Source organism: Polyodon spathula, chromosome 5 (genome assembly GCF_017654505.1).
Source record: "Polyodon spathula isolate WHYD16114869_AA chromosome 5, ASM1765450v1, whole genome shotgun sequence".
In the NCBI taxonomy this organism is placed as follows: Eukaryota; Metazoa; Chordata; class Actinopteri; order Acipenseriformes; family Polyodontidae; genus Polyodon; species Polyodon spathula.
Window position 1 is genome coordinate 3,266,513 of NC_054538.1, and position 21,088 is coordinate 3,287,600.

At 38.3% G+C, this 21,088-nt stretch overlaps 1 protein-coding gene across 9 annotated transcripts in view; it reads left to right on the forward strand.

Moving 5' to 3' along the window:
• The window catches only part of senp6a (SUMO specific peptidase 6a), a 45,559-nt gene extending 25,280 nt beyond the window's left edge, over window positions 1–20,279 (forward strand). For 3 of the 9 annotated variants that reach the window (XM_041249495.1, XM_041249497.1, XM_041249496.1), the window contains 12 exons: window positions 9,763–9,951; window positions 12,648–12,847; window positions 13,014–13,141; window positions 13,310–13,426; window positions 13,626–13,748; window positions 14,020–14,112; window positions 14,460–14,857; window positions 16,927–17,021; window positions 17,899–17,990; window positions 18,714–18,782; window positions 18,991–19,141; window positions 19,404–20,279. In XM_041249495.1, the coding sequence (XP_041105429.1) occupies window positions 9,763–9,951; window positions 12,648–12,847; window positions 13,014–13,141; window positions 13,310–13,426; window positions 13,626–13,748; window positions 14,020–14,112; window positions 14,460–14,857; window positions 16,927–17,021; window positions 17,899–17,990; window positions 18,714–18,782; window positions 18,991–19,141; window positions 19,404–19,610 (1,862 nt within the window). In that variant the 3' untranslated portion in view covers window positions 19,611–20,279. Of the gene's footprint in view, window positions 1–9,762; window positions 9,952–12,647; window positions 12,848–13,013; window positions 13,142–13,309; window positions 13,427–13,625; window positions 13,749–14,019; window positions 14,113–14,459; window positions 14,858–16,926; window positions 17,022–17,284; window positions 17,991–18,713; window positions 18,783–18,990; window positions 19,142–19,403 lie in introns of those variants that run through there. The other 6 variants (XM_041249498.1, XM_041249501.1, XM_041249500.1 and 3 more) reach the window with 6 other exon arrangements.
• Window positions 20,280–21,088: the final 809 nt, after the last annotated feature.

Sequence of the window (21,088 nt, forward strand, 5' to 3'; positions counted from 1 at the left end):
ACAGTCGGATACAACTTAATATTTTTATTTATGAATCATAATATTTATATTTATGAATCACACATTTTCAGAGCAGAAACTCTGTTTAGATTGAAAATGTAACTTTAATTTTTTTCAATATACATAAACATGAAAACCTGTAATAATGCACTTTACGCAATAAACTTCTGTGTGAACAAGTGTAGAAAGCTGTGTGCACATATAAAATTATAAAACATAAATAACTAGTTATAAAAATAGCATAAAACAAAGGTATAACATAACTTATGCAACGTGAAAGCGCTTTGAGTGAAATAGGGTTCAGAGGCTCTGACTGTGTGTCTGTTCAGAGTTCTTTTACAGCTTTCTCAGTACAATCTATGCAGAAAACACTCTTTTCAACTGTACCAGTGCATTTGCCACAGACTGCCTTTTCACAGCTGTCGCAGACATCAAAAGTTCTGTTTTTATTGCCTTTAGCAACCTGGCATTGTCTTTTATTCCGTGTGCCAGTGGGCACAGCGCTGGCTGAAGTTTGAGGGGCATTTGCCAGCCGGCTTTCTAGTCTCTTATCAAAATGTTTCTGCTGTAGCTCCAGGACTAGCTGCAAAATGAAGTTCCTCTGAGTGATTTGTGTTGCCGGTGCACTCCTTGTACAAAACCAAAGTATTGATGGCTGCCCGGTCGAAAACATTATAAAAAACAGCCACAGGCCATCTGCGAGTACCACCTTTGACAGAATACAGCTGTGCCATTTGATCCAGTATATCCACACCGTATTTCATTGTAAAATCCAACAGTCTCTAGCTTTCGTTTAGCATCAGTCCCGATGGTCACTGATTTGTGCAGAGAGCTTAGAATAAGTTTTTTTTTTTTTTTTTTATAAAAACCCCTGTACACACTCAGGGTGGCACAGATGTTCTGCCTGAGGAGTGGAGTGCAGGGGGGCTCACACGGTTTGAGCTGTTAGTGGTAACTCTATTCAAAGGACAGGCAGATGAGAAAAAAGTAGCTATATCACACTGTTTTGTTATTCAATGTGTATATTTTGTGACAACTGCTAATAAAATTAATAATAATAATAATAAGAAGAAGAATAGTAACAGTAATATGACGTGTAGAATGACTTTAATTCGAGTTTCAGTACTCGACAGGAGTAAGTTTTTTTACAATGACTTTGACTTTATTACAAAGCCCAGACTAAACTGTCGGGTAAATTATATTGATTTCGATGTGTCGCATAAACTGTGGGTCTGGCGGTTGCAGAAGAAAGTGCTTATAACTTATTCATTTTTAAGATTCTGCAGCTGAAACACTGTATGAGTATTTAATTCAAATATTTAGTAACGCATAAGAATGGACGTGCACAAGATAATCACATACGCGGAGATATTTCAATTTCAATTGCAAAAGATATTCAAAAATCGGCCTCTGGCTCTCCTCCTTTCTAGGCTATACAGATTAAACTCTGTCGGTCTTCATATGACATGCCCTTCAATCCTAGAATGAATCGTGTTGCTCTCCTCTGTACTCTCTCCAATGCCTCAATGTCTTTCTTATGATATGGGGACCAGAACTGGACACAATATTCTAGGTGTGGTCGTGCTCGGCGCACATTTTTCGCAATAACTGGCAACAACGTTTGCACTCAGTTTACTAACTTTCGCAAGTTATTATCATAAATATCAATTGAGACTCCAACATCGTGAGGTAAACCTGTCATTTTTGAGAGCATTCTTACAAAGCATTAACATTAAGCATATTTGCATCTGTCTTGCAGCTGATTCTCTGATTTCCCCGCTGTTAAAATGCACATTCATGTAGAGCTCGCTCGGGCACCAGCGAATCTACTTGTACAGGGTGGGTAAAGCAGGCAACTGGCGATTCTGCCTCTGTGGAGAGTGCTGCTCGGTGCTACTCATGAACTTTGTAGTTTTGAACTTCTCCTATAATTGAATAGCACAGTCTTTCTGCATTATAACTCTAGTAGACATAAATCAAATTTGCAATTCCAGATTTTTTTTGTGATCAGTTGTGTTTTTTTTTTTTTTTTTTTTTTTTTTTAACAACAGAAACAAAGCATAAAAACAAAAAAATATATAAAAAAATAATAAAATAAACTATTTACAACATTGTCAATGCTTGCACATTAAAATAATAATAAAATAACTAAGAAAAAGTTACTACAATATTGTTATCTAAAAATCAAATTACATACCAAAAATAGAAGCTAGTATGAAGGTAATGGAAAGGAAGCCCATGTCATTTAAGCATCAGTGTAGCCAAATCGGCAGCAGGCACTCCATGCCTGTATAGCTGTCACACCTGCCTTATTAATCCTGGCTGTGGAGCATTCCAAAAAAACAATGCTTCTAAACTCCGAGCCAGGTAGCAATCATAGGAGGCGTAGGGTCTATCCAAAGCTGTAAAATTGATTTCTTGGCTGCAGTTAACCTTGCCAGAAGCATCCTGCTCTGGTGTAGAGAAAGGCCCAGGGAGGAGTCATCATTCAATAGAAATACAACCAGATTTTTTATGATCTGAACCTCTGTCAGCTCAGTAATAGTTTGAGCTACACTGTCCCAGAACACAGCCACAATCGGACATTCCCAAAACATGTGTAGGTATGTGCTCACTTCACCAGCCTGACAAACTGCACAGAGCGGACTAGGGGACCTTGTCATTTTAAAAAGAATGTATGGAGTAGCATATGCTTTATGGCTGTTTAGAGTGTATTAATTGGTGAGCTGGGTTCTTGCAAGCTAAAAACGTATTGTTCCATACATTGTCCCAATCAGGAGAAAAGCCCGGCTTTTCCATTTCACGCTCCCAAATTTTTGTAACTGGCAGAGTATTACATGCTTGTTTTAGCAAGTGACCATAGATAGTTGAGACTGTCCCTCGTGAACAGCTGTCTGTCACCAGCCTGTCTATCAAAGGATGAGGACATACATCCGAGTCCCATGGAACCGCATAGGCTCGTAAAGCAGACCTTAGTCTTAAATATAGAAAATAAGAGAAACCTGGGAGAGAGAAGTCTTCCTTGAGTTCCTGGAACATTCGAAGGCCTTTCCTGTTAAAAAAAAAAATATCTTTAAAACTATGCACACTGCTATTTGACCAGACAGGGTATATAAAAGGCTTACCTTCTGTCAGTAAATGATTATTATTCCAAATAGTAGACGAATGAGAACTGAAATGGACCTCCCGTAATTTTTTCCACATCATAAGTTTTTAATGAATTTGCAACAATAGGGCTAAATTTGAAATTTTAGTTTTTCTTGGGGATGCCACTAAATAATAAGTCCTGTAGTCTATGTGGGTGAACTAGAACTGCTTCCAAATTGCGCCAGGCGACCTTTGAGTCTATGTTGGTCCATGCTTTAAGGCTCTTACTTGAAAAGCCCAATAGTATAGTTTAAGATCAGGAAGAGACAATCCACCATTGACCTTTGTGCATTACAGTACTGTTAGACGAATGCGGGGACGTTTTTCATTCCAAGTAAATTTAGATATAATAGAATTGGCTTCCTTAAAAAAAAGTAGGCTAAGGGGATAGGGGTAACATAGAAAATAAAAAATGAACTCTTGGTAATATGTTCATTTTAATCAGGGCTATCCTGCCTTGTGAAGATAAATGCAAGGGAGACCATATCTGCAGGTCTTGTTTAATTTTGTTGAATAAAGTAGTGTAATTAACTTTGTTTATACGTTGCAGAGAGGGATGAATCTGTATTCCCAAATATGTAAATTTATTATCGGTTGGGATTGTATTAGGGAGTACTGCATTCTTTGCAGCTAGATTTAGAGGCATTAAAATTGATTTAGCCCAATTAATTTTATAACCAGACATACTGCCAAATTTAGTAAATAGTGCTAGACAACAAGGAGTTGATTCTGAAATATCTGAAAGATATAAAAGAATGTCATCTGCTAAAAAAGAAATGTAATGTTTTGAGCCTGTGGTTGTTATTGGAGAGATATCTGTACTTTGTCTAACAGCTTGAGCTAGCGGTTCCAATGATAGAGCAAATAGCAATGAGGAGAGAGGACATCCTTGACGTGTTCCCCATTAAAGTTTAAAAGGGGAGGATTGATAGCTACCAGTCATCAGAGATGCTAAAGAATTGTCATATAGTACTTGCACCATATGAATAAAACCTGGACCAAATCCAAAGCATTCCAAGACCAACCAGAGGTAGCGCCACTCAGTTCAGTCGAATACCTTTTCCACATCCAGGGAAAAAACTGCACAAGATTCAGAGTGGGAGGCAGCATCACAAATGACATGTAGTAATCGACGAATATTGTCAGAAGCTAGACGCCCTCTCATGAAGCCTGTTTGATCAAAGTGGATCAAACTACCAATATATTGTTCTAATCTAGAAGCCATCCCCTTAGCATAGAGCTTTGGATCCGTGCATATAAGGGAAATTGGATGATAACTGGAACATTCATTTGGATCTTTATTTTTTTTTTTTCAATAATAGTGAGATTAAGGCTGTTTTTTGGTCCCTATGAAAAGAGCCTGTTTCAATAGCATAGTTTACAGAGTTCAATATAAGAGGACCAGCTATATCCATATTGCTAACAAGAACTCAGGGGGGAAGCCATCTAAGCCTGGATACTTATGCTTTTGCATAGATTCAATTCCCTGTTTTAATTCTTCTAAGGTAATAGGTGCATCAAGAAATTTACTTTGATCAGGATCCCGTTTAGGTAGATTTAGTTTGCTTAGAAATTTTTTACAAGCAGCGTGATCTGTAGTGGTCTCTGATGTATATAATTTGGAATAGTATTCTTGAAATGTTTTATTAATTTCTTTAGGTTTTGTATCCAGTACATTATTTACAGTTTTAATCACACTAATTGCTGCCAAACATTCATTATGCTTTAGTCTCAGAGCCAGTAATCTACTAGGTCTTTCCCCATGGTAATAATAATTTTGCTTGGTGCGAAGAATGAGGAATTCTGCTCACGACAACGTCAGGGATTTAAATTTGGTTTTGAGACTATTTAATTGTTTTGCTCTATCATCAGAAAAAGCCTGCTTCTGTCCTTTTCTCTAAAATTTGAATTTGGGTTAGTAGGTTAATTTGTTTGTTTTTAGAGGTGTGTATATGGGAAGAAAATGCAGTGCAATTACCTCTCGGAAAACTTCCCAAAGAACCTGAGGATTCTTAGCAGAACTGAGATTAAATTTAATAAATTCTTGTAGTTTATTAAGTTGTGTAATAAACTCAGAATTTTGTAAAACAGAAGTATTAAAACAACATCTCTTTGCACGTGGAGGGCGTATTGTAGGTAATATATTACACTGCACAGGGAAATAATCCAAAATTATTATTGGCAGTATGTCAATTTGTCACATTTAATAAGTGTAGATGAGGTAAGAATATAGTCAATCCGAGAATAGGTTTTGTGTCAAAAAGGTGTAGTCCCTTGCATTATCATTCTTCAAACGCCAAATATCCCGCGAATTAGTATCTCTAATAAAATTATTAAAAACTACTGACGAATTCAAACAATTATCAGCTGAATTGGGATTAGATCGATCTAAAACCGGACTGCTTACTGCATTGAAATCTTCTCCTGTTATTAACTGGTGCTCAGAGAAATCTAGACAAGCATTCGCTATACCAGGAAGAAAGTGAATATCATAGTCATCAGGGATATAAATAGAAACAAAAGCAAATTTAACATTGTTCAAGGAACCTGGCAAATAAACAGAACGCCCTGAGTCGTCACCCCCAGATCCTTCAACAGAAAGTTTTAGTTTCCTATTTACTAATATAAGAACCCCCTTAGCTTTATTATTTGAAAGCGGTGAATGACCTCAGATTTAAGGTGAGATTCCTGTGTTAATGCAATCGATATCCTTTTACAATGCAAAAAATCTAAACACTTTATGCGTTTAACCCGAGTATTTAAACCACGGACGTTCAAAGATAGATAGACTATTAAGATCAGCCAGCATGGTGGATCAACAAACGAAAACCTCTCTCTCGGGAAAACGAACAAAATTAAGACAGACATAGGGTGTATTCTACAATTTGCAGAAAAGAGCACATTGTGTGAAAAGATAATGTACCAGTTAAAATAGATATCGGACAGATGTTATGCAAAACAATACAGTGTAATTGTAGTCAAGCACTGGCAAATAGAACATCAATAAAGAACAGATTCATAGAAAGTCAACACTGAGACATAACAATAAACACAAGCCAGTCAGCAGAGAGGTAGAAATTACTCTGTCTGATTCGTGACCCCTCAACACAGCAAGGTAACGCTCTGATCTCTAAACCCCTGCCCCGACTCCAACTCAACCACAAGACAAAAAATATCTGCATATCGGCTTTATTATTTCGTAACCTTATACACCTAGCCCCAAAGAAAAAAAAGCACTTTACGGTATAGCACAAATGGAACCACATTAACAAATAAGCAATGAGCAATCTGTAATGTCAGTGTTGTCAAACCTTAAGTCCTGGTTAACTTCAGACATTGCTTCACAGTTCAGATCCCTTGCTGTTGCGTCAATTGCCGAAAAAGGACCCGGAGACTCCAAAGAGACCATGAAATCTTCAGCTTCCATAGATGTTTTAAATAGCCAGTGTTTCCCCCCATGAAACACCTTAACCAGAGCTGGATAAATTAGGAAAGACTTGATCCCCTTCTGAATCAGCCGTTTCCTGGATTGCGCCATGGCCTGTCTTTTCTGAGCTGTGACATTGCTGTAATCCGGGAAAAAGCAAAGTGAACAGCCACCGTGCTTCAGGGCGGAGCTGGTCCGAGCTCCAGCGAGAATGGCCTGGAGGTTGTAACGCAGCAGCTTGAAAATCAAGAAAATCTACGGCCTTCCTTTCCGCTATAGATGTGGTGGGCTCTTTCGATCTCAATAGATCTGCCCTCCAAAGCCGGAATCCATTTAGGAAGATTGCGTTGGAGGAATTTGATAGGGTCATCCTGCTCTTCGCCCTCGTCTAACCCAACAAGCCTTAGATTATTTTGGCGCTGTTTGTCCTCGTACTGGACCAGTTTCACCTGCAAGCTATCAGCAGTGAGTCTGGTTTCAGCTAACTCCTGTGTGACCACCCAAACAGTTACCTGCATAGTGTCAAACTTAAAGTAAATGTTTTCATATCCTTTTCCAAGGATCCGTGCCTCTCCATTAAACCGTGAAGTTGTTCCCGAATCACTTGTCTCATTAGGGGCTGCAAATCCCCGAGCTATTGTTTCAGCAAATCCTTAACCGAAGCACGCAGCTGTGACTCGGGGAGGTAGATACTCATATCCTTTTTAAATTTTTCTTTAATAGTGAGGAACTCATGTCTTTATAACGTTTCATTGCCATCTCCGATATTTTATAATAACTTTTATCGAATTAAGTTGCTGAAAAATGCCCAGATAAAGTTTAAAGGAAAAAAATTACTGTCGAGTGGAAGGGAACAGCAGACTCGGGCGTCCGTTCCTGTCTGCAGGTCACGTGATCCCTCACAATACTCCAGACTTTTGATGGTTTTTGTTTTATTTCTTTGTAAAAAAATGACCATTTCAGAAATATCATCATCTCAAGCATTTTGAAACTGGTACAGATTTAATCAGAACGTTCAAGTCGAAAATACACATTTTAAGTGTATAGTAATGCCATCGGGTGGGCTTGAGTGGTGCGTGTGGGTGGTGACGTCATGGACCAGGAAGAAGTACAAAACTGAGGTGCATTAGCGCTCTGTGTTTTATTAAGTAAACAAAAGTAAATATTTAAACCAAGCAAAAGACGAAGCACAAATGAAAAAGGCATGTTGGCTAAACCAACAAAACAACAGGGAAAACAAACTATGTGTTCAAGTATATATTATTATAGCAATTGATATTTCACTGACTCATGTTTTGTCTCTCCTCTGACACACTCCCACAATGAGCCAAGACAGTCTTTTATATCCTGTGGCTGGAGCCTTAACTACCCATTGATCAAACAATTTTGATTGAACCTTTTTAAGGCTCCAGCCACATTCTCACATGTTTATTTAAGGATGGGGAAGTGACCCCATCTTTGCCAAATAATAACAATATTGACAGCTTTTCACCAGCAAATAACAGTAATGTCAGATGGCTTTTGTCCGTCCACACACACTCATAAGTAAAAGGGGCGGGCTTCTTGCATTATTATTTTTGCAAGGTGAGTTTATTCATCACTATTCACTCCACACGTCTCTGCTGAAACTCAACATGACAGCAGCACCAATGAAGAAACCGAAATGCAATCTTTCACTAAAAGATAGCGCTAAAAAAAAATCTGATTATCTATAGGAGGATGGTGGGATACTATTCTTAAAGTTTTGCTGTAATTTGCGTGAGCATGGACGAGTCAATACCATTAAATATCATAATGCCAGATAAACTCGGAGAATAAGAAAGCAAATAAGATGGCAACAATGGCAAAGCACTGATTCTTTGCTGAAAAACTAAGACCTACGGAACTGCGTTCAAGGGGGAGCGTTCCCATAGCAAGTAAGCTAAATTCATTGCGTATTTCATTATTGTTTAGTTTATTTCTTTCCACATTACTTGACTTTTAATAAACCTATCAGCAATGTTAAACCATGGCTGTTTGTTAATTTTTAATTATATTTTCTGACGTGTTTAATTATATTATCTGATGATGAAGAAATGAGCTCAAAGCTATTTTTCTAGCTATACTTTCCTTTAAAGGAAATTAATATCTTTACAGTGTGGATGTAGTTACTACACTACACACAGTTTGTTTCATAAAGACATTCTGTCTGGAGACACACCTCTTGTTAAATCTTGCAAATAGCATTGCAGAGTTAGGAAAGAAACAATTGAGAGGATTAATTATGTGTTTTCATTTAAATTACAATCTGGTAATACACAGCAGTGAACCTGTTTTAGAGCAACGAGTCAGTCAACACGCCTTTATCAGTGTTTCATATTTTATCCTGGTTATTATGATAATGCCAGTAAAATGCTAAACCTGATTTGTGGACTACTGTACATATGATCAATCAATCAATATTTATTTTATATCGCACCTTTCATAGTGGACCACCATCACAGTACGCTTTACAAGATAGCGACAAGAAAAAAATCCGTAATACTTTAAATACAGAGATGTGTAATATATGATACAGTAAAAAGCAATGCATAATACATTAAATACAGTGAAAAATGCATATTGCATGATAATAGCATAATACATAAAATAGTAGCAGCAACACAGCAGGGTCTTGAGAGTTGTTTTAAAGCGAGCGACGGTGGGAGCATCACACACCAAAGCTGGGAGAGAGTTCCAGAGAGTCAGAGCCATAAACAAGCGTTCTCTAAGTGTAGTGCACTTTTGCTTGGTTTTGCTTAGTTTAGTAAGCCGAACTATTGAAATGGCTAGCAACACAAATAAATGCACTTGAAGTTTGCAATCCATGCAATTTGGTCACATTGTGGCCCACGGTCCCACAGTATCCTTGCTAGCAGACCTCTGCACTGTAAAGTTTGGGCACCCCTGGTATATTCCATGAATTTTTTTTTTTTTTTTCCCCCCACACACAAACAAACTGGACATATAGTAGAGAGAAATTCAACCCATGAATAAGCTGTTCTACAGAAATTGATCCCCACATAAAGAATATGTGTCATGAGCATGTAACTTTCCTGAGGCAACTTTTAATAGCAGGAAGAATCCCCATTTAGCTGGTGTTTCTCCAGTCTGGGGAATTATACTTGATTGATACTTGAAAACAATCTGTTTTGTTTCCATTGCTAAAGCTCCTACAGAGGATGGTGTGCAGCAGGTTATGCTGAGAACATCAGAACTCGTCCGCTGTGAATGGTGCTCAGCCAAAAAGTTGCCAGTCATCTTTTTCCAAACCACACCAGGGGCCTGTTTGAGTCTACAGACACATTTGAAAATGTCCAGGGAGAACGGAGGGGTGTGGTATGATTGCAAAGGAGCTAGTAAGTATGATTGCTTTTGTTTTTGCATTCTGAAAGCTATGTAATGTCTTTCCCTTCACCACAGACAATGAAATCCCTGGCAAAGGAAGTATAGTGGAGGCTGTCATAGGTTTGTATGTCGCACTGTAAAACTCATTATTGTCCAGCATAATCTAATGAACATTCTAAGGTTTGTAATTTTTTTTTTTTTTTTTTTATTTAGTCTTGTTGCAGCCATGAAATATCCACTCCTGAAGTATGCTTCCCTTAATGTGTGCTAGGACGTGACATCAGAATGGTCACTTCCCTGCCATTCAGGCCAGTAAGAACTACAATGGCCTACAGTGATATTTTTGTGATATTATTGTTTTGCGCACCAGTAATTGAAATCCCCTGCTGTAGTGCAAGCGGTCGTCCATCTGTACTTATGTCACACTTCACAAATGTCTCCATATATCTGGAAGACCGCTTGTCCAGTTGTAATGAAATTTAGTATTAACATTATTTACCATAAGTTGTTTATAATATCAGGTTCCTTTTCAAGTACAAATGTTTACCAGATGGATATTTACCTCCTAAAGACCCAAAGCTTGATTAAGATAACAAAGCTGCTCAGCAGAGCTCCAGGCGAGCGCTATACGAAGGAGAAAGTCAGGCATGATCGGGCCAGTGTGCTCTAGTCACACGAGATTATTGTCCCACAGGTCTTCTGTTTTCAGGCCCTCGTGCAGCTCCTTCGAGGACCAGCCCGTGTGAGACCACCTCGGTGGCTGCGTTGGTGCTGTAACGAAGTCAGGCACATCCGACCCCTGGACCTGCTATGGCATGGTGTAAGCTCGAGACCTGCAGCTCAGCCTGCAGCTCTGGGTCTGGTCCCTGAACGAATGCATTTGAGCCATTTGGGTCTGTCCAATAGGGTTATTGACATCCTACAAAATGCCAGAGCAGCGTCCACACATTCCCAATATGGGTACCACGACCGCACGACCTGTCCCATGGCAGTTTCTGCAATTTTTACAGGACCTGTTTGACAAGGTCAAATCCCCCTCTATTTTAAATGTCTATCTGGCATCTATTTCAGCTTGCCATGTCAAAATTGACTCGGTCTCCCCAGGAGCTCACTTCCTGGCAGGGCAATTTTTGGAAGGAGCTTGGTGACTTCAGCTGCCTATAAAGGACATTGTTCCTCACTGGAGACTTAATGGGGTGCTTGATGCACTCATGAAACCTCCATTCGAGCCCTTGCATTCAGCTGAGCAGATGTTTTTATCGTTCAAAGCAGCTTTCTTGCTTGCAATCACCTCTGCAAAGCAGGTGAATGAGATGCAGACATTTTCAATTGCGAAAGCCTCCTTAATTTTTGCAGAAGCCAGGACAAAGTTACGCTCCGTACCAATCCTGCTTTTTTGCCGAAGACTATCTCTGCATTTTATGGCATCCAGTCTGTGGAATTGGAGGCTTTTCATCTGCCTCCTGTCCAGTCTGATAGAGAGCAGCATCTCCATGCACTCTGTCCAGTGCGGGCCCTAGTGTATTATGTTGACAGGACAAAAAGTTAGAGGCAGACCGAACAATTTTTGTCTGTTATGGAGCAAAGTCCCATTGTCAAGCCCTGTCTACAGAGGCTGACCAAATGGATAGCAGATGCAGTCAGGACTGCCCATGAGCGAGCCAACTTGCCCCCTCCAGAAAAGCTCACTGCCCATTCCCCCAGGGGCATGGCAACTTTGTGGGCTTTATTCCAGGATGCATACAAGGACATTTGCAATGCAGCAGTGTGGGCTACTCCCCATACTTTTACTAGGTTCTACAGACTTAGTGCCCTGGTTTTGTAACTAGAGTGTTAAGGTTGGCTTCTCAGTTGACCCTTGCAACAAAGGCATAGTTTCTCTCTCAATTTAGCCCTATCTACTTGATACTGGGGTTCCAAATGGTAATGCCCAAGGCAGCCTCGGTTTAACCTTGAAACATTTGAGTCATGCAGCAGTCTTGCCCTTGCGACGACTTGGGTATACTAACCCATTCAGTAATGGTTACATTTCGTACTTGAAATGGAACATTGGGTTATTATCATATCCGTGGTTCCCTGAAGTAAAAATGTAACCATTAACCTTCAAGGTCTCTGCATCCATGATTGCAGCAGGCTTGAAGGAAAAATGATGCTGAGATCTGTGTGTGCAGTCCTTTATACCGATGGGCTCGGCTGAACAGCTTTACTGCATTTTATTCAGGTATCGGGTCTTAGGAGGTAAATACCCATTCACTAATGGTTACATTTGTATTTCAGGGAACCATGGTTATGATAATAACCTAGTGTTCTGAGGGAAACTTGTACATTCTTATTCTATAGTGTTCTGTACAAACTTATGAGAACTCAGATTTTGAATTTGCAGCCGTGGTGGGAAATTTATGTTACTGACATACTACTTCAGAAAGAAATCCTCATTTCAGTGTAATCATGAGACTATAAAATTGCTTACCACAAGGTGGCAGCAGAGTAAAAAACACTTTTAAAACAAAGCCAGCGCTGTATTGCTGAATCAGTCGAGTTGTTTTTGTATATATTTATTTTTTGTTTAACCCTAGAATGTCTAGGTAGATATGCTAATGATATATGACAGAGTGGCATGGATAGAATGTATTTGAGTTGTCTGTAGTTTCTCCAAATTAAAGGTTTTGTAGAGGTGGAAATGATGTACATCTCCATTGTTTTGTAGGTCCTGATGAACAATACATTGTCTTGATTTTTGAGAATGGGTTATCTGCACAGGAGCACGCTATATTGGAAGAAATACTTCAAGCAGTTGGCACGGCTAATGAAATAAGTGACTTTTTGGTGAAATTAAATTTTGAAGAAGCAAACAGAAGGCTAGTGCGATTTACTAAAAGCTATGTGGAAAATTCTCAAAAGGACAAGGTAAGGAAGCAAACAAATAGCTAATGCAAGACCATTTGTGACTATGAATACTGTATGAATGCAGACAATGGCATAAGTACGTCTTATTGGGGGTGTAATGAAGGGGAAATGTCCCGTCAAATTGTGTGTGTGTGTATGTAAACAATCAATTTATTTTATCATGTAGCAGGCTTGTGACTCGAGCATGCTGCCGCGCACCATTGCAACACGTCTTCAAACTTCAGCACACCAATTCTTTGAGGATGATGAAGAAATGGCAGATAAGCACACTGTCTTTACAGGCCCAATTGAAAAGTAAGATGTTTTAATATTTTGGATCTTTAGGATAATGAAGGCTCGATCAGAAAGTGTTTATCGATTTGACTTGTCTCAGGTTTTACCTTATATTCTTAATCACAAGGATTTAGCTTTTTTCCCCTATTTTCACAGCATATTCGTTATGTTTTCTGTTTTATTTTGCAGGTTAATAGTGTATCCGCCAGCCCCTGCCAAAGGTGGTATTTCTGTCACAAACGAGGATCTCCTCTGTTTAAATGAAGGAGAATTTTTAAATGATGTCATCATTGATTTTTATTTAAAGTAAGTTTTATATAAACATGTTTAGTTTGATGTGAACAGTTAAGTACAAAATGGGTATTTGTATTGCCTTATTGTGAATTTTTTTCTGTTCTTGAACAATACTATGTATTTTAAAGATGCACTGACCTAGAAGACTCCTTTGCAGTTTGCTAAGAGCTGTTTTGTTTTTGTTTGTTTTATTGGTCTGTGCTACCTCTAGATATCTGGTCCTTGAGAAGTTAAAGAAAGAAGATGCCCAGAGGAGTCATGTGTTCAGCTCCTTCTTCTACAAGAGGCTCAATCAGAGAGAGAGAAGAAACGTTCAGGACACTGCTAACCTCACGTGAGTTTAAAGAGTTGCTGTTCTGCTTGCTTTGGATTATTGGCTTTGACAAATCCCATACACGTCACTATGAAAGTCTTTCAAATGAAGGTGATTTTTTAATACTGTACATGCATATTTACAATGGGGGGAATCAGTTTCACCACAAGGTTGTTCTCTTAGGGTGTGTTCCTGTACGCAGAGACTACTATATTCCTGTTGGCCGTTTGATGAAGCTTTACCCGTAAAACAGCAGCTACCAAATGATAAAACATGTCTCATTGCATTACAGAATACAGCAGAGAAAACACAAGAGAGTGAAAACCTGGACTCGCCATGTGGACCTTTTTCAAAAGGATTTCATTGTCGTCCCTATAAATGAATCGTGAGTTCCAAGCATGGCATGCACACAGTGCATTAACATTACTGTAACTGTAAAACAGCGCTTTTGTTTTTAAAAAGGGCCGTGCCTTTTTGTACTAACACTGAAAACACTTCCAGTTGTGGTGATACTTGTTTCAGACATTCTTTAGCGCAAGCTATTGAGAGCATTATATTCTGTGGTATATGGGCTGTCTGTCCATTTACATATGCCTAGATAAAAAGCCATTCTTTAACTTGATTATTGAGAGTAGAATCTGGGGGTATAATTGCACTATTTGCAAGACCCAGCAGCCTTGTTATATGAAGTACCTGTACATACTAATATATAGATGTTTTTATTTTATTTAGAGCCCATTGGTTTTTGGCTGTCATTTGTTATCCTGGTTTGAGTAGCCCTCAGCATGAACCAAATCCTTTGTACAAGTGTCCACTGATAACGATGAACAGTTCCACAGCGGAAGAGAGCAGTGTTTCATCTCCAGAGGAACCGGATAATACAGCAGGAAGACTTCATTCCACGAGGGTGTTTAACCCTCCAAACACACCCAGTAAAGCACCTGCCCTAGATGCTATAGACACAAGTGCAGACAGTGACTCTAATAGAGCTGTTTTCAAAGAGGAAAACTGTAATGGCAATATGTTGGAGGAATACAGGACTGTGACCGACGAACCAGAAATGGCAGAGAACAGCACTAAAGGAGTAAACGGGGCACTGGTTGAACAAACAAACACTTGTCTACATTATACATTATAAAGGTTCCATATGTTTGCCTACAAAAATTATATATATATATATATATATATATATATATATATATATATATATATATATATATATATATATATATATATATATACTACTGCTGCACCTTGTTCGCAAAGGCAAACAACATTTTATCATTGTACAGTGAAGCCGTGAACAGCCTTGTCAACGCTATATTAAATAAATGAATCAGTTATTTAAACAAAAATAATGTACTAAATCTGTGATAAGTAATGTGTAATTTTACAATAAAGTTAATGTTAATCAATTACATTAAACTGACTGTTGATAATCCAGACAAATGTAAATGTAGGATGTTGAAAATGTATGCTGTACTGCAATTCTCTAAAAGCTGCATGTGACAGCTGAAAGACAGCAGCAGGCGCAGCAAGCTCTGGGTAACAGAACGCAGCATTGAAAAGTCTTCCTCATCTTCCTCAAACACTTTGCTAAGGCTGCAAGTACCAGCGCTTGATTTAGAAGAAGTGTGTTTGCAGTTGAAAAATGCATTAACCATTTTATAAACGAATTACGATAATTGCAGTGTAGAATAAAAGGAACGGTATTGATAACGTAATGTACCTAAACTGCAGTAAACCAAAAAAACGGTGTACTGACCCATCCCTACGATGAAGGAACTAATTACTAAAATAGAGGTAATTATGTGGGATTACTTTCTATGATACTTTCTATGACAGCATGTTAAATAATCACTTATCAATAGCCACAGTATTCTTGGGTACCTCTAACAAGATTCAGAACGATTTCATCTCTTCAGTGTCTCCGATTATGCTAGATGCAATAAAAAAGGGAAGTACAGGAAGCCAGGTACGTACCTGTAATGGTAAACGCAGCAAAGCTGTCTTGTGTTTTCAGGTATGTGACTGACACACAGTGGCCTGAATGAACAGTTGTTCTGTGAAAATTTGTTACATTTACTAAAAAAAAGTATAAGTAATAAAAATGCTTTTAGATTCTATTGATTAGAAGGATTGCTATGGAGGACAGATGCTATAAGAATGTTACCTTTATTAAAAATCTGGATGGATTAATCTACCGATTTAATCAACTAGCCCATAGATTCAATGATCAAAATTGTTTATTGAGTGACAGCCCTTTATATGTACACTGCTGTGCAAAAGTCTTAGGCATGTTGCATTGTTCTACTCTGATGCATTATGAGCATCAACAATTTACTCAAAGCCTCCACTAGTGTTTTCTACTATTATAACAACCTTGACTTGCGTAAAGAAGGAAAAACATTGAGTGAAATAGCTTGCATCACTCGATTTTCAAGGTGTGGTATCTGAAGCATAACACTATGTGACACAATTTTTGTTCCTGCGTAGTAAGTGTTATTTCCTAATTGCTTATGTCTCAGAAGTATAGAAAATGGCTATTATTCCCCACAAACTTCGCTTTTGTGACCAGGACAGTGATATTTCAAAATATCACTATTTCCAGTGGGAAAACGGGCAAATGTATGTCTTTTCGTTCACATAAAGTCAGAAAAAAACAACATATAAATACAAATTAACATGTATTTATACTAAAGTAATACAAAAATGACTACAAAAGATTTAGAAGTGAGTAGTTTTTCGAGATTTACGATTATACTGTAAAAACACAGGACTTGGACTATGGAACAATGGTCAAAGGTGCTTTGGACTGTTTTGGACTGTTGATGGATGGTTTGAAACAGATTTTGTAGATTGTCATGTTGCTATCACCTTTGCAAATGTACTTCCTATTTTAAAATATATTAACTGTAGCTGACAGAAAATTTGACCGAAATGACATTGCTACAAATATGTATTGATTTATTGAGTTTGTTAACCTGGATAAGACTGTAGAATTGCAACATCACATTTACAGTGTTATCCTGGGAGGGGGGGTTGGGGCACAGTGCAGACAGATCAGTCAGTTATTCCTTTGAAATGTAACTTTGAAAGTCAAGGTGTGTAAGGCTTAGCAATGAGTTAGTATAGGCATGTCTTTTATATTAACGAGAACGTCTTTTCCAGCGTGACTGTGTATGATGTTTTTCTTTTTAAGATGGCTTGCAAAGGATCAGGGTTAGTTACAGTCCCTCAATAAACGGAGATGATGACACGTTCACTTTTTCTGATGATCAAGACTCCAGCCAGGTAAATAAAGTTCCTGATGCCATTGTTGCAATAAATATATTTTGAATATAATATTTAACTATTTTATTTGTGTTAATATACGTTTTATCAGACGTGTCTTTAAAATAGTACATTTCAGGACCAACAATTAAGACTAATGGCATTTAAATATGTTTTATTTGCCTTCCTGACTGTGTTCTTTGATGATTGCAATGATTCCTGATAGGTCTGAATTATGATACTAGAAAAATGTAGATTTCTATTATTTTTTTTCTGTTTCTCAGACACGATTGCCACGTTAATTGCAGGCCTGTGCTTTGCCATTTGTTTGTTATTCCTGGTCTTGAGGAATCATGTGACAGTTACCTTTCAACTATGTTGATTCCACCAGTATTGTACAGAAGCACATACTGTACGATATCACATGACTAGGAAGAATGGAGAGTGAGCAGGCATGACCGTGTTGATTTACAAGAGGAAGGCAATGATGATGCAGAGTGAGCAGGCATGATCATGTTGATTTACAGGAGGAAGGTAGTGACGATGCAGCGTGAGGAAGCATGATCGTGTGGATTTACAGTTAGAAGGCAGTGACAGTGCAGAGTGAGCAAGCATGATTGTGTTGATTTACAGGAGCAAGTTAGTGACGATGCAGAGTGAGCAGGCATGATTGTGTGGATTTACAGGAGGAAGGTAGTGACAGTGCAGAGTGAGCAAGCATGATTGTGTTGATTTACAGGAGGAAGGTAGTGATGATGCAGAGTGAGCAGGCATGATTGTGTGGATTTACAGGAGGAAGGTAGTGACAGTGCAGATTGAGCAAGCATGATCGTGTTGATTTACAGGAGGAAGGTAGTGACGATGCAGCGTGAGGAAGCATGATCGTTTTGATTTACAGGAGGAAGCTAGTGACGATGGCGCTCTTGCTGATGACCCAATGAATTCTGCAGAAAGTAGACACTGGCATCTGAGGCCCACCATTTGTAAGCAGTGAGTATGGAAATCAGCATTGTTCTTAATCAATCTATCAGTGGCAGTGTTAGTTACGATTCCCCCATGAGGGGGAGATTATAGGTTGTTGTAAATCTGTGAATATCTTTAAACCATTTTAGATTTTTTACTTTATTTTCAATTTTATGCCATATTGGGGTCATGTAACTTTTTGGTCGTAAAATTTTGAGATTTGTTGTAGCGCCTGGCTATATAAATGATACAGAACACAGAGGGCATCCACCACTGTCCAGTAAAAATTTACTTTTTTTTATAAAACAATTGATCTAATATATCATTCCCCTTATGCCTCAAAGAGCCCGTTGTTTTTTCAAAAAACTTAGTCGTCCTCAATCATTGTAAAAATTAATTAAACCTGAAAAATGATCAGCAGTTTTCATGTAATGTTAAAGATCCTACTAGGAGAGAGCCATATTGTCACTTGGTGTTAAATCCAGATTTGTTTTGGGTTCTCAGAGCAACATTATTCAGTTCAGTTCCCTCAACTGTTTCATAACCACACTTTGTTCAGTGTCAAAATAAAATAATAATACAATATATTGTTAATTGGAAAATATGAAAATGATAGAGAAACTATACCTGTTTTAAAGTTTTTAAGACAGAACTTGTTATGTCTTGCCATGGTGAGCAATGCATTGACAATGAGAAAGCTCTACATTTCTTCAGCAGCAGCAGTGCAATCCTGTCTCTCCTGTTTTTCAGGCCTTGTATTCTGATTATGGATTCGTTAAGAGGCCCTACCAGATCAAATGTGGTGAAGACGTTACGTGAGTAAGTGCTTTTATTCTAAAATGTACCACTGCTGCCAAATCTGTGCTTCTCCTGATTTACTGGACTAATGTGGGGCTGTTTACACACAAAATGAGTCTATATTCTGAGTAATTGACTTCTGTAGAACACAAGATACAGTGAAATCACCCTTTTCTTTGTTACTTCTCTTTTAGAATTACTGAAGATTCATGTTTTTTTTGTATTGTAGGTATTTGGAAGTTGAATGGGAGGCGCGAAAGGGAACTAAAAGAAGTTTCCCTAAAGAGTTAATGAGGGGTTCCAGTCCTCGAGTCCCACAGCAAGACAACTTCAGTGACTGTGGTGTTTATATCCTGCAGTATGTGGAGAGTTTCTTTGAGGTGAGTTTTTAACTACTGTGACTGTGGTGTTTATATCCTGCAGTATGTGGGGAGTTTCTTTGAGGTGAGTTCTTATTTTAATACTTTTTATAACCATGAAGGTTTAATAAATACCTGTGAAACTTGTAATTTAAACCCTTCTCTATACAGTATATTAGTTTAGAACATGTATATTAAAATGTTTCTCTGTGCAACAGGTAAAATCGACTAATATTGAACCATTTCAGTGTGAATTAGAATGTTTGTTATTTTTTTCATCCAGAATTCAATCCCGAGTTTTGATCTGCCGATGAACCTGACTGATTGGTTTCCCCAGCACCGAATGAAGAAAAAACGGGAAGAGATCAAAGAGCTAATTCTGAAACTACAAGAGCAGCAGCAAACAGATAGGATAGGGCAGACAAATCCTGGAACAGAAGCATTATCAGAACTAGGTCCAGAGAACACCAGTGCTAGCTGCTCTGACTGAAACCTGCTTGTACACGTGCTAGTGCTGCCCAAGCGTGTGGAACTCGTCTCATCTTTAATCACAGCAGCAGAGTCCTCCTGGAAGCAGCATGGGAGTATATGTGCTAGTGCTGCCCAAGTGTGTGGAACTCGTCTCATCTTTAATCACAGCAGCAGAGTCCTCCTGGAAGCAGCATGGGAGTATATGTGCTAGTGCTGCCCAAGCGTGTGGAACTCGTCTCATCTTTAATCACAGCAGCAGAGTCCTCCTGGAAGCAGCATGGGAGTATATGTGCTAGTGCTGCCCAAGTGTGTGGAACTCGTCTCATCTTTAATCACAGCAGCAGAGTCCTCCTGGAAGCAGCATGGGAGCACCCTTGACTCTACGCTGCTGGATTTGTTTATTTTTTTATAATAGTTTTGTCAAATTCCCTCCAAAAACTTATGAAATGTTGTTAAATAAAGTATGTACATACGTTAATGTTGCCAGTCGTGCAACATTTGTAATTCGTTTTTCACTTGTTACTTTCAATTTAGTTAAGTATTTTCCGTTAGTAGCAGCGAAATAGTGAAGTAAAACTATGATCAAATTAAATGGTTTATGGATCTTATTTTCCTTTTTTTGGTTTTAAGATGGTTGCATCTTCCATTTTGGAGGTGATAAAATGAATTAAATTATAAGTTACATAAATAATTAATTTCAGTGTTTCTTTGTGAATAAAATAGGTTCATATTTATGATGCTGGTGTTGGCTTCTTTGAGTAGTCGGTAACAGTGCAATACAATACAATTCACATTTCTATAGCCCCTTTCATCACAAGGATCCCAAAGCTCTTCTCCCACACACACCGCACAACAGAACAATTACATTAAAAACAATCTAATAGTCCGCAATAAATGTATAATTTTTTATTGTAGACTTTATACAATGAATGAGTTAAATCCTTGTGAATAGGGCTATTTCAGGAGTTTGTCTAACCTATTCATGTAAAGTATTATACAGGAGTTAACCAAAATAAGATTTTAAAAATACTTTTTTTTGGGGGGGGGGGGGACGACGACATGTGTTTAAATTTGATCCCATGTGGTATGTGTAGGGTTAAAAAGAAAATAAGAAACCACACACACAAACTGACAAATGTTTACATAGTGGTCATGGGCCAATTGCAACGAATTTGTAGATTTAGTACAGAGCTGCATAGTAAGTTGCGGACTAATTTATATGGTGCTATCTCGGGATCATCCCCAGCTATGTACTAACTTACTAACAATTGCAACGAGAAAAAGAAGCGGAACAAAGTTAGGGACTAGCTGATCCCAGCTTTAGCATGGAGCTCAGGGTTAAGCTGTTTATTGTAGTATGCTACCAAGCAGGAACTGGGGGGACGGGGGCTCAAAATCTGAATGATTTGTTCCAGCTAATTATATTTGTGTTATGTTTCATTACAAGATCAACGTTATTATTATTTTTTTTTTTAGAAACCTAACCTCTTCATTTTT